The sequence below is a fragment of the Cyprinodon variegatus genome, unplaced genomic scaffold (assembly GCF_000732505.1).
Source record: "Cyprinodon variegatus isolate N-32 unplaced genomic scaffold, C_variegatus-1.0 Scaffold238, whole genome shotgun sequence".
Taxonomy (NCBI): domain Eukaryota; kingdom Metazoa; phylum Chordata; class Actinopteri; order Cyprinodontiformes; family Cyprinodontidae; genus Cyprinodon; species Cyprinodon variegatus.
In genome coordinates this window covers 570,656-583,312 of record NW_015150691.1, presented here as the reverse complement: position 1 = coordinate 583,312, position 12,657 = coordinate 570,656, and the positions used below count along the sequence as shown (strand labels likewise).

Sequence of the window (12,657 nt, the reverse complement as noted above, 5' to 3'; positions counted from 1 at the left end):
AAACCTGTATTTATAAAACAGAAGCTCCCTTATAATCACATTTAAACCAAAATACAGACAAAAAAAGATAATTAGTTGAGCTCGCTTTGACAAGATCGGATAGCTCAACATGAAAAACAGCTGATCACAGGCTGCTCTCTATTTCCAGTCTGTTCCTCTGCTTGGTTTAGATTAGTGTCAAAGCTGAAAGTGAACTCAAACATATAAGAAAAACTTACTTTTTGGTTGATAGAAGCTGGTTTAAAATGGAAATTGCGTCCACACAAAGCAAAACAGATCCTAGCCCTATTTTATTTTACTACCTAAGAAATAAAATATGTTCATGTTCCCCTTGCAAGTCACTCATAAACCACTAGCGGTACGCGTACCCCCAGTTGGGAATCACTGCCCTAAGGGATTGGTTCAATGCAAAGGACAATTTCTTATTGTAATGCACAAAGGTTATTAATATTAATATCATAAATATAGTGAAATTAAAAATATTATTTAAAAGCTATCTGTTTGAATTATGCTCTTTGTTTTTCCACTAGAATTCTACTACTACTTTACAAAATGGACCTTGTCTTAAAAAAAAAACAAATAACTTGAAGGCTTTCAGTAATATTAGTGCTAATTCTTTTCCCCTCTAGAAATATGTGTGATAAGCCTGACCCTAAGCTTACCAGAAAAAGCAGGAGCAGATTGCATTAAAAGGTGGAAAAAGGTCAAAGTGTTGTTTTGCTATATTTGTGCATTTTATCAGGAATTTAAAATGGCTTGAGCATGAGAACTGTTGAAACGTAAGCCTAACATGAAACCGTAATTTGAAAAAAAAAATAAAAATAAAGCCTCTTTACTGCAGTGGGACACTTCAACACACCATGCCCAATTTCTACACATATCCACACACGCAAGTCCATAAAAAATGAAATAATGCTGTCCAAAGGGTTTAGAGGATAATCCAAGCAAGTGGAGAGTACTACATCCTGACAGGCATTTAATTCCCTCTTCTTTCAAAAAGGGACATGGCTGTAAGGTTGGGTCAATGGATGACGCTGGTAAAAAAAAAAAAAGGACAAATATCTGCCTTTCAGGTGCTGCTTGCACTCTAAATTCAATACGTTTAATTTTTTTTATATATATATATATATATATAATTTCATCAACATTTGATTATTCGAACTTATGTTGAAATTGATTTCAGTACAAAGTAGGGAAAAAATTCAAAGGTTAAAGTTGATTCTGTTAGGATCTTCTAATCTAGCCTCAAATCTGTGACACTTCACGTTACAGTTCTTGTCAGGTCAGTTCAGTCCTGCAGACCCCTGAGGGGACATGCTCATTATCAGGCAGCCATTCTGACAGATAATAGGCTGGAACTTTACAATATGACTCCGTCTCAGTCAACACACCCACATACCCACACACACAGGCCTAATTAAGTTTTTATGGCTCTGGTTCGGGGCTATTTGGTGCTTGCATTTCACTCTGAGCTAAGTTCAAAACTGTTATGCATACAGTTGGCAAAGAGCCAAGCATGGGGGGGCAGTGAGTGGTCTATGCTCTCACAACATTGTCCTGTAAGGATTTGTCAGGCATTAATGTGTTGTGGTTTTTAAGGACTTGGCCTGAGTTTCAGTTTACATCAAGATTGAACTCCCTGAGAGGAGGGCTAAAATAGAACAAGACTGATGAGCTAAATCAAAGTTGTACAGTAGTTGTCCTTATAATAATCTGCTGCAATCCAAGGAGATTAGGGAATAGCAAAGTGAGCATGTTTGCTAATGTTCTGCAATTTATACGCCTGCACTTTACTGTAGCTTTTTAACTGTTGCCTTTACTATCCATGCCTACATTTCAAGAGGGATATTTTTTCTACAGTCCTTACTTTATACAGAAATAAAGCCACAAGGGCTTCAATCACAAAATAATTATGAATAACAACGTGAATGCCATTCATCATCCAAGCAAGTCTCAGCATAGGTCTGTTTATTTGCTTGTTTTTGTTTTTTCTTAAAGTATTTCAGTTTAAAAAAAACTATATATATACCCATGCATTGGTTTAAAGAAATAAGCTATTATAGCGTTTTTTTAAGGAATCATTTATTCTTTTTATGAATGTCTCTGACAAAAGTTTGAAGCTATTCCTACTATTCAGTAATTTCCTTTACATTTAACACTTGGTATTTCTGTTTCTTTATCCAATACAAAGATCCACGAATGAATAGCAAAAAATAGCAGATGTTTGTTTTTTATTTGTGACTTAATGTGAGAAACCAACAGAAAGCATACATTTTTTAAGCCTATATATATATATATATATATATATATATATATATATATATATATATATATATATATATATATATATATATATATATATATATATTTTTTTTTTTTTTTAGGTCTGATGCTGTATTTTATACAGTATGCTACATAAGAAAATACAAAATTAACCTTCATCACCTCTTGAGATGGAGGTTAATCTTCAACAGCTGGTAATACTAGCCTATACAACAGACAGAAATTAAACGTACAACTGCACAATGTTACTACAATATAGCCTAAATCATGAGCTTTATAAACTATAAATACTGAATGCATTATTATTAGCGATTGGATGCTAAAAAATTGAGTCACTGAAAAGATCCAAATTTTCTGTTATATTCTCTGCTCTATTGAATATGACTATAGATCAAGGTTAATAGTAAAATATAGGAATAAACATGTAAAGGAAATTTAATAACTAAAGTAAATAAAAAAAATACTTTTATATTAATAGTATATTTCTATATCTTGCTACATCTGTAACTCTGACTGCTCGTTTAAAAGGATTCACCAATCTAAATTGTAGGCTGATATTTCACCTTGAGGAATTTGTCCTTTAGCATCTGAGAGCTCTGAGCCACTCAGCATTTATTAAACCTCCTGACTCCAGAAATCATTATCAGTCACTGTTAGGTATTTAAGCAGCAACCAAGTTGGGTCTTTGATTTGTCCACCACCACTATGACATCCATAACTCCTTCTGATTTATCTAAGACAGACATCTTTAAAGTGAGACTCCATTTGACAAGGCCAGTTGCTGCTGCACTGAAAAGGCTGCACTTTTGAACACTGATTATTTTAACTTAATTTGTTTTAACATATATTTGCTGCACAACTAGGTCCTTTTACTCTCATTTGTGAGACTCCCTTCATTCCTACAAAATGAAATGAGACGCTAGAAGACCAATAAGCCTGTGAATTTTACAGTAGTCAGAAAAAGGGGGGGAGTGTTACCTTTTTAAATCAAATAAAAGAACCCGCGGAAAATTTGATGGAAACAATCTCACCTAGAAGTTGTGAAAGATAATTTATTTTGTACTTTAGGTTTTACAGAAGGGGTTATACAATTTTTATTGAGCTTATTGAATCTAAAATGAAAAATGCAAGCAAACAGACTTATTTTAAGCCTTTATTTCTAGTTTTTTTTTATTATGGCTTTTGGAATATACCGTAAATTTTCTTATATTTAAAAAAATAAAATTTAAAAAATGATTTTTAATATAGAATTCATTTTATGGAAATGTCTGCTGATGTCAAAATTCACTAGTAGACTCTCACTGAGACCCTCCACAAGCAGGGTAGGTCATAAAACATCAGCTGTTATAAAAAATAAGCAAAACCCAGCACAGACAAGTGCATGTTGTACAGAGAACTGTGATTTTATTTTCCAATAGGAAATTAATTTCCCAGCAGAACCAGTTCCCTGCCCACAGTGGGAAAATTCTCTGTAATGACAATAGCTTAACAGTGCTTGACAGAAAAGTAAAATGGAGAGAATTAAACCCCACTGTCAGTACTGTTAAGAGTTAGATTAGAGACATTAAAGTGGGTGAGCTGATAGTTTATGATGCTTTAGCCTACAGAGATGCACCTGCATGCATTTAGCAGCTCATAACAACAAGAGGCAACTAAAGCTGTGAATGTAGACACACACCTACCGTTCATGCCATTGTAGATGCTCCGATGGTGTGGTGACAGCTCATCACCAGCTTGCCTCCTCTGCCCCTCTCTCAATGGACTGCTGAACTTCACGTGGTCCGGGCTAGCGCTGTACTGGTGCCTGTGAGTTTCAGGGCTGCCGCCGTGGACCATGCAGCCTTTTTCGTGGTGCTCACCGACCCCCAAATGTGCATGCCGGGGTTCGGGACTCCCGCAACCAGTGGTGCTAATACTGCTCCGCTTGTACTTCTGATAGAGCTCCGTGCTGCCCCCTTGGCCCTGATAGTGCTGCCTTTGGCCCAGAAGAAGATCCGAGCTGTGGTGCTTGGGGTGCTGCTCTGGGCTGCGGTGGCCTATGTTACGCCCATATTTTTCTGGGCTCAGGCCTCGCATTAGCCGGCTGTGGTCAGGGATAGATATGGAGCCACAGCGCGGCCGGCAGGGCTGGGGCAGAGTGTAAGGATACTCTAGGCTTGTGCTCCGGTGGCGCCCGGATGGGATCTCGGGGCTGGACACTTCCCTGTCTGGTCCACCCATTCCGCTGATACTGCTGCACCTGGGTTTGTGCAAAAGCTCAGGGCTATTTTTTTCTCCACCACCTCCAACATTGCCCACTCCTGCAGAAAGGTGAGTCTGTTTATGGTGAGGGTGGTCTGAGCTGTCAGCGCTCCCTGCACTCGAGGTGCTGCTCCCATCGCCCACATCTCTCATGAGTAGCCCCTGCCCTGGCACCAGCAACAAGCTGTTCTGGCTGTCTATTGAGTTGCGGGATCCTCCCATACCCACACCCCCCCCCCCTCCACCTCCCCCTCCCCCCATAACATCCCCTCCTCCACCCGAAACCCCCTTTTCATCATCCAGCAACAGACAGAGCTCCTTCAGCTCCAGGTTCTCTCGGACCACCTCCTCTTGCCTCTGCTCCAGCTCCTTGAGCTTCTGCAGGTAAAGAGTCACCTCCTTGCGCATGATGCTGGCGCTGTACCGTCCGAGACGCTGCCACTCCCTCGACACGCGCTTTCCTTTCTGACGGTCATCATCTAAGAAACAGCAAAGATCCCGCAGCTCTCGATTGTCCTCCTGCAACTTCTGATTGATATCCTGGGAGAAAAATAAGAGGGAAAATGAAGAGCAAAGAAAGCAATGAGAAACATGACTGTAGGCAGAACATAATTAACAATTTAAATAGTAACAAATGCACTAATTCACATTTGTTATCACTAGAAATGAACCAATCAGGCTTTTCCGAGCTCATATTGATTCTGGCTTATTTTCTTTTTAAGAATTATAAGAAATGCAAGAGAAAATTAGTGTGTAAACAAGCAAGGCACCCTAGTATAAGCTGTGTGTTGATGCACTTATAAGACAGATCCAAAGGACGCACTTATTTCTAAAGGACAGATTATACTTTGCAACCGCAGACATCAAAAGGCACTCGCGTCTGGTTGCCAACCCCTTTTGCTGGTATGCTTCTGCACCGTTTTTCTGGAATTTCTAGGGACGCACAGAAGTTTCCCTCCAAAGCGCAAGGGGGAGCCTATCTGAGAACTTGCGAGAACTTCGGCGGATGGTCACGAGAACTTCTTCGGCGCCGGCAGCGGGAGTGTTTATCTTCCAAAACAACATGTCTGAGGCATCATACAAGTGGTTGTACTTCCGGACCTCCTCAATCAACCTTTCGTCATAGTTATCCATTGTTGTTACTACTCATCGGTTTTTAAAAATGGCGCGCCCCGGCACTGAATCGAGAAGGACGACCACACAGACAGCTGGAAAGGCATACCAAGGACCAATCACAGCTGTTTTTTGTCTTTTGAGGTCTGATTTTAACCAATTTTTTCATTCTGTGGACCACTAATGTGTATAGAAAAGTATTTCGAAGTATGTTCTTGGACAGATGTAGGTGTGAATCTGACAGAATATAAGGCCTTTGCTTCTATTTATTAACCGTTTTCTCAAAAGAATACATCCCTAATATTTATCTGATTCCTAACTTTTGCGGTAATTTGATCATTTAAAAAATGCTGGTAAGTGCCAATTCAGAGAATATTCTCAATCATTGGCGCTCTACTAGTGGTCAGTAGTTCAGGTTTTTCACTTTCCCAGCATGCAGCTCAGTCACTGGAGATGATAAAAAGGATTTCAGTGCAGTCTGGGTTCTTATCAATGATTTGAAAATGAACATAAAGAAAAGCATAATAAATAGTTTACTGAGTGAATTGCAGTGTTGCTCCTAGCTATTTTTCAAAACCCTTCAAAGACCATCACATTTTAATTAAAGATCTATTCATAACTATTCTATTCATAACAGTTGTTATAACTTAATAAAAATTACAAGTCTGATCAGACTTTCCCCTGATAATAATGACTTTCACTGATTCCTTGTTTTTATTATTACTGGTTTGCAATAATTTAATCAAAAGGAAAATTAAGAAATCATGAGATTTTGAACACTTTTTTCACCCTGTGGTTTTATTTAATCATAATGAAATAAAGCTTTAATCCTTTCTGGAGATGCCACGGGGGGGGAAAGGACAGATTTAAGAGCAAAAATGAAGCAATTGCATCATTTTGCAAAAATGCAACATTACAATAATTCCTTTTTCACCTCCAAAAGACCTCCCTCTCACCTAAATCCTCCCTCTCCTGCTCCCTCTCTCCTCTTGTCAGCGCCTCCAGCTCTTTCCAGTGTAATTAGGCACTTGGATGGGCAGAGGTGACAAGGTCCCTGGGAGAGGCAAATGATCCCTCCGTGCTGCTGAGGCTACCTCAGGCAAGTCTCAACTTTAATTGTAAACACTGTGGACATAGTGCCACATTACCCTTATTAGAGAAGGTAGTGACTAAGATTAGCGATAGTGAGAAAGGCATGGTGAATCTTCAGGCTCATTTCATCTTGCGTAAATCTTGTGCATTTTTCAAAGTTCATTTAATGTATTTATTGGAATTTTGTGTGATAGTATAACTACCAAAAGCAAAAAAAGCAAATGGCAAGATTTTATCTTCATTATAAAGACCTGAGAAGTAAAAAGGGTGTGACATAAATGCAAACCTACCAGTATATGTCCACACAAATAAACAGACAGGAAAGGTGAGTGTGAATCACAGGAGAAAAGAGGTCAATTGTACCTCTCGAGTTGCTGTAGAGATCTACAACTAAGGTGGGACAATGTGCACCCTCTGCAAATCTGACCTTTATGGAACACTGGCAAGAAAAGAAAACAACTGCAGTTTTCCAAATGCCATATGTGCTCCATTCTAATGCATAAGCATGTGTTAGAAGGTGATCTGTTCGGATGAGACCACAGTTAGCCTGTTATTAAAAATGAAATGCATTGTGTCTCAGAAAACTTACATTTAATATACCCATGTAGAGTTGTTAAAAATACTCATACTGGAATGAATGAAAATTCTTGGCCAAAACTGAAAAATTAGGAAAACAGTAACAGTGAGAGAAGTTATGTCAAATGCAAAAATCATAGCAATTTTGGCTACGATGTGTACTAACCCTATTAAAAAACAAATTTTCTAAACTCAAGGCATTTCACTAAATCGTAAATTTGACTGTATAATCTGGTGAACTGTAAAGTGCCTTGAGATGACATGTGTTGTGAATTGGCGCAATATAAGTAAACTGAAATGAATTGAATTATTCAATAATAAAAGTACTAGACTATTTATCCTCAGTACCACTAATATATTTTTGTTATGACCTTTGCCTTGGCAGGATAAATGAGAAACTTTCTTGCATTTTTAAACACGTCCTCCACAGACGGAGTGGGCCTGCTCAATGTCAGTTTGCTTTTCCGTGACACATTTTCTAATATTCAGAATGCTGATGGAGACATTTGGATTTCTATGGCATTTTTTGCCGTTGACCTGAGCATGAAAGCGAGACCAATGTGCAGCGTTTAAAAGTGCACCCCCTCACTCAAAATAACCGTGCTTGATGTGATGTTTGTTGCATCATCGCAGGTTTCGGTAGTGTTGTCTCTGTGTTAAATGGCTATTGGCCAAAAACCAAAAATGCACTTTTCATAATTTTCGACCGAAAATATTCGGTGGCTGAATTTTGGGTACATTTCTTCTAATTCGTTATGGTATCCATACTAAAGACAGGAGTTGTTTGCATGTTTTTGCTGCTGTTTAGTTTTTTTTTTTTTTCACATTGAAATAATCTTCAGCAACCTTAACTTTTGACGATGTCACTCACTTTTGACCTTTTCAGATTTTGTTATATTTGGATTATTTATTTGAAAGTTTACTTAACTAGCATCTGTGATTCTGCTGAGAATGCTCATGTTGAAATTAGAAAAGTTGTTTTTCATTTTAATAAAATGTTTTTATGGGTTTAATTTTGCCATTTTTTTATATCCCCATGCATCAAAAATTATATAGAGAATCCAATATTTTCCACAGGATCGATATCTACTTTGAAAGTTTTGGATTGTGACACCCCTATACCCTTGTGTACACCACCCTTAACATGACAAGATAATGGCCGCAGCATTCTGCAGGGATTATTTTCTTCAGGAGAAACAGAAAAGCAGGTCAAGAGTTAATGGGAAGATGTAGGGAGCTAAGATCAGTGCATCATGGAGGAAACCTGTCTGAAGTTTTGTGAGTGGGGCAGATTTCCAGCATTGCAACCACTCTAACATAGCTGACTGAGATTCTGCTATATTTTTCAAAGATAATTCTGAGTAAAAATATCTAAACGTGTGCAAATCTGGTCAAAAGATGTTGAGCCAGGGAACTTAAACCAGAACTTAAATGGACGTTTTTCAGGTCAAAAAGAGGATTGTACCACCTCCAGAAAACAAGAAATACTTTGTAGTTATTAAGGTATCAGGGCTGTCAACTCTCACCCATTGGGAGTGAGACTCACCCATCTCACTGTCTTCACACACTCTCACTCATATTCCCAATTTCTCACACTAAAAAATGACGGACTTTAAAAAACTCTACTCAGTCTAGTTTAATAATCTCCCGTTGGAATTTAGGAGTAATTCAACCAACACAAATATTTTAATTCTTAAAGCTTTCAGGTTTGCCTTTCAAACCCATATGAGCTCCACAAAAAAACAAAAACAAACAACCATTGCATTTTATTTTTCAAAAGATCAGCCACCCAAGAAAAAAAACAACCACATCCAGAGAGGATGTGCAGAAAAACTCGGTTATCCAGGATTCATAAAAAGAGAACCACTGGGATGTTCTCATTTTATTATTACTTATCATATTCATTTATCTTTATTTTGGTCCACTGAATATGTTTAAAAACGTAATTTCCATCATATCTATCAAACTGAAACACCCAGAGAAGTGCCGTCTCCCATCATGGTGAGTTTTTGTTGAATCTACAGCCTCCTAGAAGGTCTGAATTGTTTAGCTGTTTTGTCAATTGTAAAAAAAAAAAAAAACGAATAAGATAATAACTTAAGATATTTAATCCTTAGTCTATTACCAAATATTCATACACAGTGTAGTTTGCATAGGTTTCGATTGCACTGGTTCCTGCATTAGTGCAAGTAATCAAATAATAGCTTATTAGTTGAACTGCAGAAAATAATTAATGAATATAGTTGTGAAATTCTTACTTTAAAGTATATTTAAGATGCAAGTATTACAGTAGGGCCCATGCTTCTTTACTTCTATTCTCTAAAAATCACCAGAATGTAGAAAATAATATTGTGAGAAAAATTTTCCACATAATTACAGATCACCTATTGTTACTCAGCAATATTAACTGTGCTATAGAAATCCCACATTCTGACACTTAGTTTCAGTTAAATCCTCTGAAAACCTCCAACCTGACAGGGTTTCCTGTCCAAACTATTTATAAATCTCACCCCAAGGTTAGGTAAAAAGCTGGCAGCCCTGATCATAAAATACTAATGAAATATATACAATTTTAGGTGTGAAATGAAAAAATATATATATTTAAAGTCCAGTTCATGTTAACAGTTTTGCTGGTTACTATGTAAATTAATTGAGTAGATCAGTGATAGGCCCAAACTGTGACTGGTAATGCTTTAAAGCATGCTACCCAACCAATGAGCTATTAAGCATCATTGAATTATTTAAGCTTAAATTCAGCATGTCCATCCGGAACAAAGGCCCAGGGAAACGACAAGGCGAAGTTCAGTCCTATCCTATCTAACATCATAGATGCGCGCTCTCAGGTGCGCCTCAAACCTATGATCTCATCCTTCACCAAAGCGCGCCCCTCCACCCTTTTCCCTCCCCCTCACCTTCAGCCCCCTGATCTCGTTCAGGTGCAGCTGGAGGCTGCGGTTGACCTCTCGGATGAGATTCCCGTGGTCTAGGATCACGCTCATCTTATCGGCCTCAGAGCGCCTCAGCCGGCGCACCAGCTCCTCTTTGGTCCACCTCAGCAGCTCCTCGTCCGTCAGACCGGAGATGTCCTCGGCAGGACTTTCACTCTTCGCTATGGACAGCTGGAGCTGGGGCTGCGGCTGCGGAGTGCTCTTCTCCATTGGCACACCTCTCCCCGCACCGACAAAAAAAAAAAAAAAAAAAAGGACAGAAAACCCTTGGGAGGGGTTTGGTCTAGTCGCATCCAATGGACCCGCAGAGGTTGAGGAAGCGGGTTACCGTTTGATAATCAGCGGCATGGTTCGGCCTGTGCGTTGCCCTCCGCTCTCCCCCTCTATCATTGAGCAACAGCTGCCTGGCTGAGTGCGGCACAACGGAGAGGATGCTGCGGTCCTTATCGCTGCATCATCCGCCTCTCTGCAGCAGCTGCACGGAGGGATCCGGTCCGGAAGGAGATGGAAGTGAGAGAAGCTTTTACCTGGATGTTAAAGCGGGGAAAGACAGAGAGGAGAGAGAGGAAGCAGCTCTCTCCTCCTATCAAGCTCCCTCCAGAGGTTGGAGATCCAGCTCTCCAACAGCTCCACCTAATGCTGGGCTTCATATCATAAAACAGCCCAATTCAAATGTGCACAGCTACTATTTCTTTATTGTATACTATAAGTCATTCTGCAGTAAGAAAAAAACAAAAACAAATTAATATGTCGATTTAATGAGATTCGTCAACATTTATGTTTAAAAACACCTTTATTACCAAGATGCTTTATAATTTTCTTTCGGTTATTAAGAACAAATTGTGGAAAGTCCAACTATGCAAAGAGGTTCAATATCAACATCACACAGCTGGAGACTAAATTGTAATTTTTTTACTTGCTGAAAGCTATAAATATTAAAATTAACACAACAAGCAGTTAAAACATCTTACAGTGTATATCTACAGGTCCTCAAAATATTACCATATTGTAATAAAGTTATTTTTTTTTCATAATGTAATGATAAAACTTGAACATTCATATATTGATTCATTGCACACTTATTGAAATATTTCAGGTCTTTTATTGGATGATTTTGGCATACAGCTCATGAAAACCCAAAATTCCTATCTCACAAAATTAGCATATTTCATCAGACCAATAAAAGAAAAGTGTTCTTAATTCAAAAAAAGTCAACCTTCAAATAATTATGTATAGTTATGAACTCAACACTTGATCAGGTATCCTTTTGCAGAAATGACTGCTTCCATGCGGCGTGGCATAGAGGCAATCAGCCTGTGGTACTGCTGAGGTGTTATGGAGGCCCAGGATGCTTCGATAGCTGCATTTAGCTCATCCAGTATGAAATGTGTCATGTAAACACTTCATAGTGAAGATTCTCGTTCGGCCCGATTGGAGAGGAATTTCATTCCAATCAAGAGGTTGTTTTGTGTGCCATCCTGCCCTCTATCCCTGTAGTAAAGGGCATTAGCATAAGGTACCTCTGATCCCTTAACCTAACTAAAATTACCACCAAAAACAAAAGTATGATGCAACAAAGGTCCATAGTGGAAAAAACGACATCAACAGAGACGACTGAAGAAACGCAGAAAAAGAAATGTGAGGGGCAGGCACAACGATTGACTAAAGATGAGGATGAGCAGACAAGTATAGGTTCGTTTACAAAACACGCAGCTTCTTCTTCTACTACTAAAGTGTTTTCGGAAAACTAGACTGCTCTGCACATTGTTGTGCCATATGCCATGATCAAACTTTTTGGACATTGGGAACCAGTGTCCATATTTCATCTTGATAGGATGACCAGAGGAGAACAAGCAGCTTTGGTGAATAACAGCTGGGGGACTTCTGCAGCCCCCCCTTTTCAGCCAAAGCAGTCACAGGCCAATCACATGGAAGCCACCAGAGGTGTGAAAAACCACCTCCCTTTCTGTGAAGACAGTGAAAACCAGAGAGCACACAGAATTATCTCTGTTCTGCTCTAGCCCTTCATTTCCTCCTGCACCCTTTGGCTCCTGCTCTCCTTGCCTCCTCTCCCATGCCCATGAAGCTGGGGTCCGCAGTGGAGATGCGGGCCCCAGGGGAACCAGATCCCCAGAGCCATCAAGGATAAGTAAGAACCTTTCAGAACCGAACTGCTGCAAACAGACCTTTTGCAACACATTTCTCTTAAGTTTCAGAACTTTTAGAGCCAAACTGGATGAGGACCATGCCCTGGGTGTGAGACTGAGGGGACCCCTGCTGTGAGACTCAGACAAAGAGCCCCTGACTGCAGAGCTGCAAAACTGTATGAAACTCAAGCTTTCCAAATGGACATGGGAAAAGGTTTGCAGGTCTGGCACGATTAGGGACAGAACAAGCAATATGT

General features: G+C 39.2%; 1 protein-coding gene across 5 annotated transcripts in view; it reads right to left on the bottom strand.

Moving 5' to 3' along the window:
* Positions 1–10,827, bottom strand: part of LOC107089083 (coiled-coil domain-containing protein 85A-like) — a 43,494-nt gene extending 32,667 nt beyond the window's left edge. The window contains exons 1-2 of one of the 5 annotated variants that reach the window (XM_015381637.1): positions 10,218–10,827; positions 3,962–5,064 (exon numbers count right to left, since the gene is read on the bottom strand). In XM_015381637.1, coding sequence (XP_015237123.1) covers positions 3,962–5,064; positions 10,218–10,463 — 1,349 coding nt within the window. In that variant the 5' untranslated portion in view covers positions 10,464–10,827. The remainder of the gene's footprint in view (positions 1–3,961; positions 5,065–10,217) is intronic. The other 4 variants (XM_015381638.1, XM_015381636.1, XM_015381635.1 and 1 more) reach the window with 4 other exon arrangements.
* Between the last annotated feature and the right edge of the window lie 1,830 nt (positions 10,828–12,657).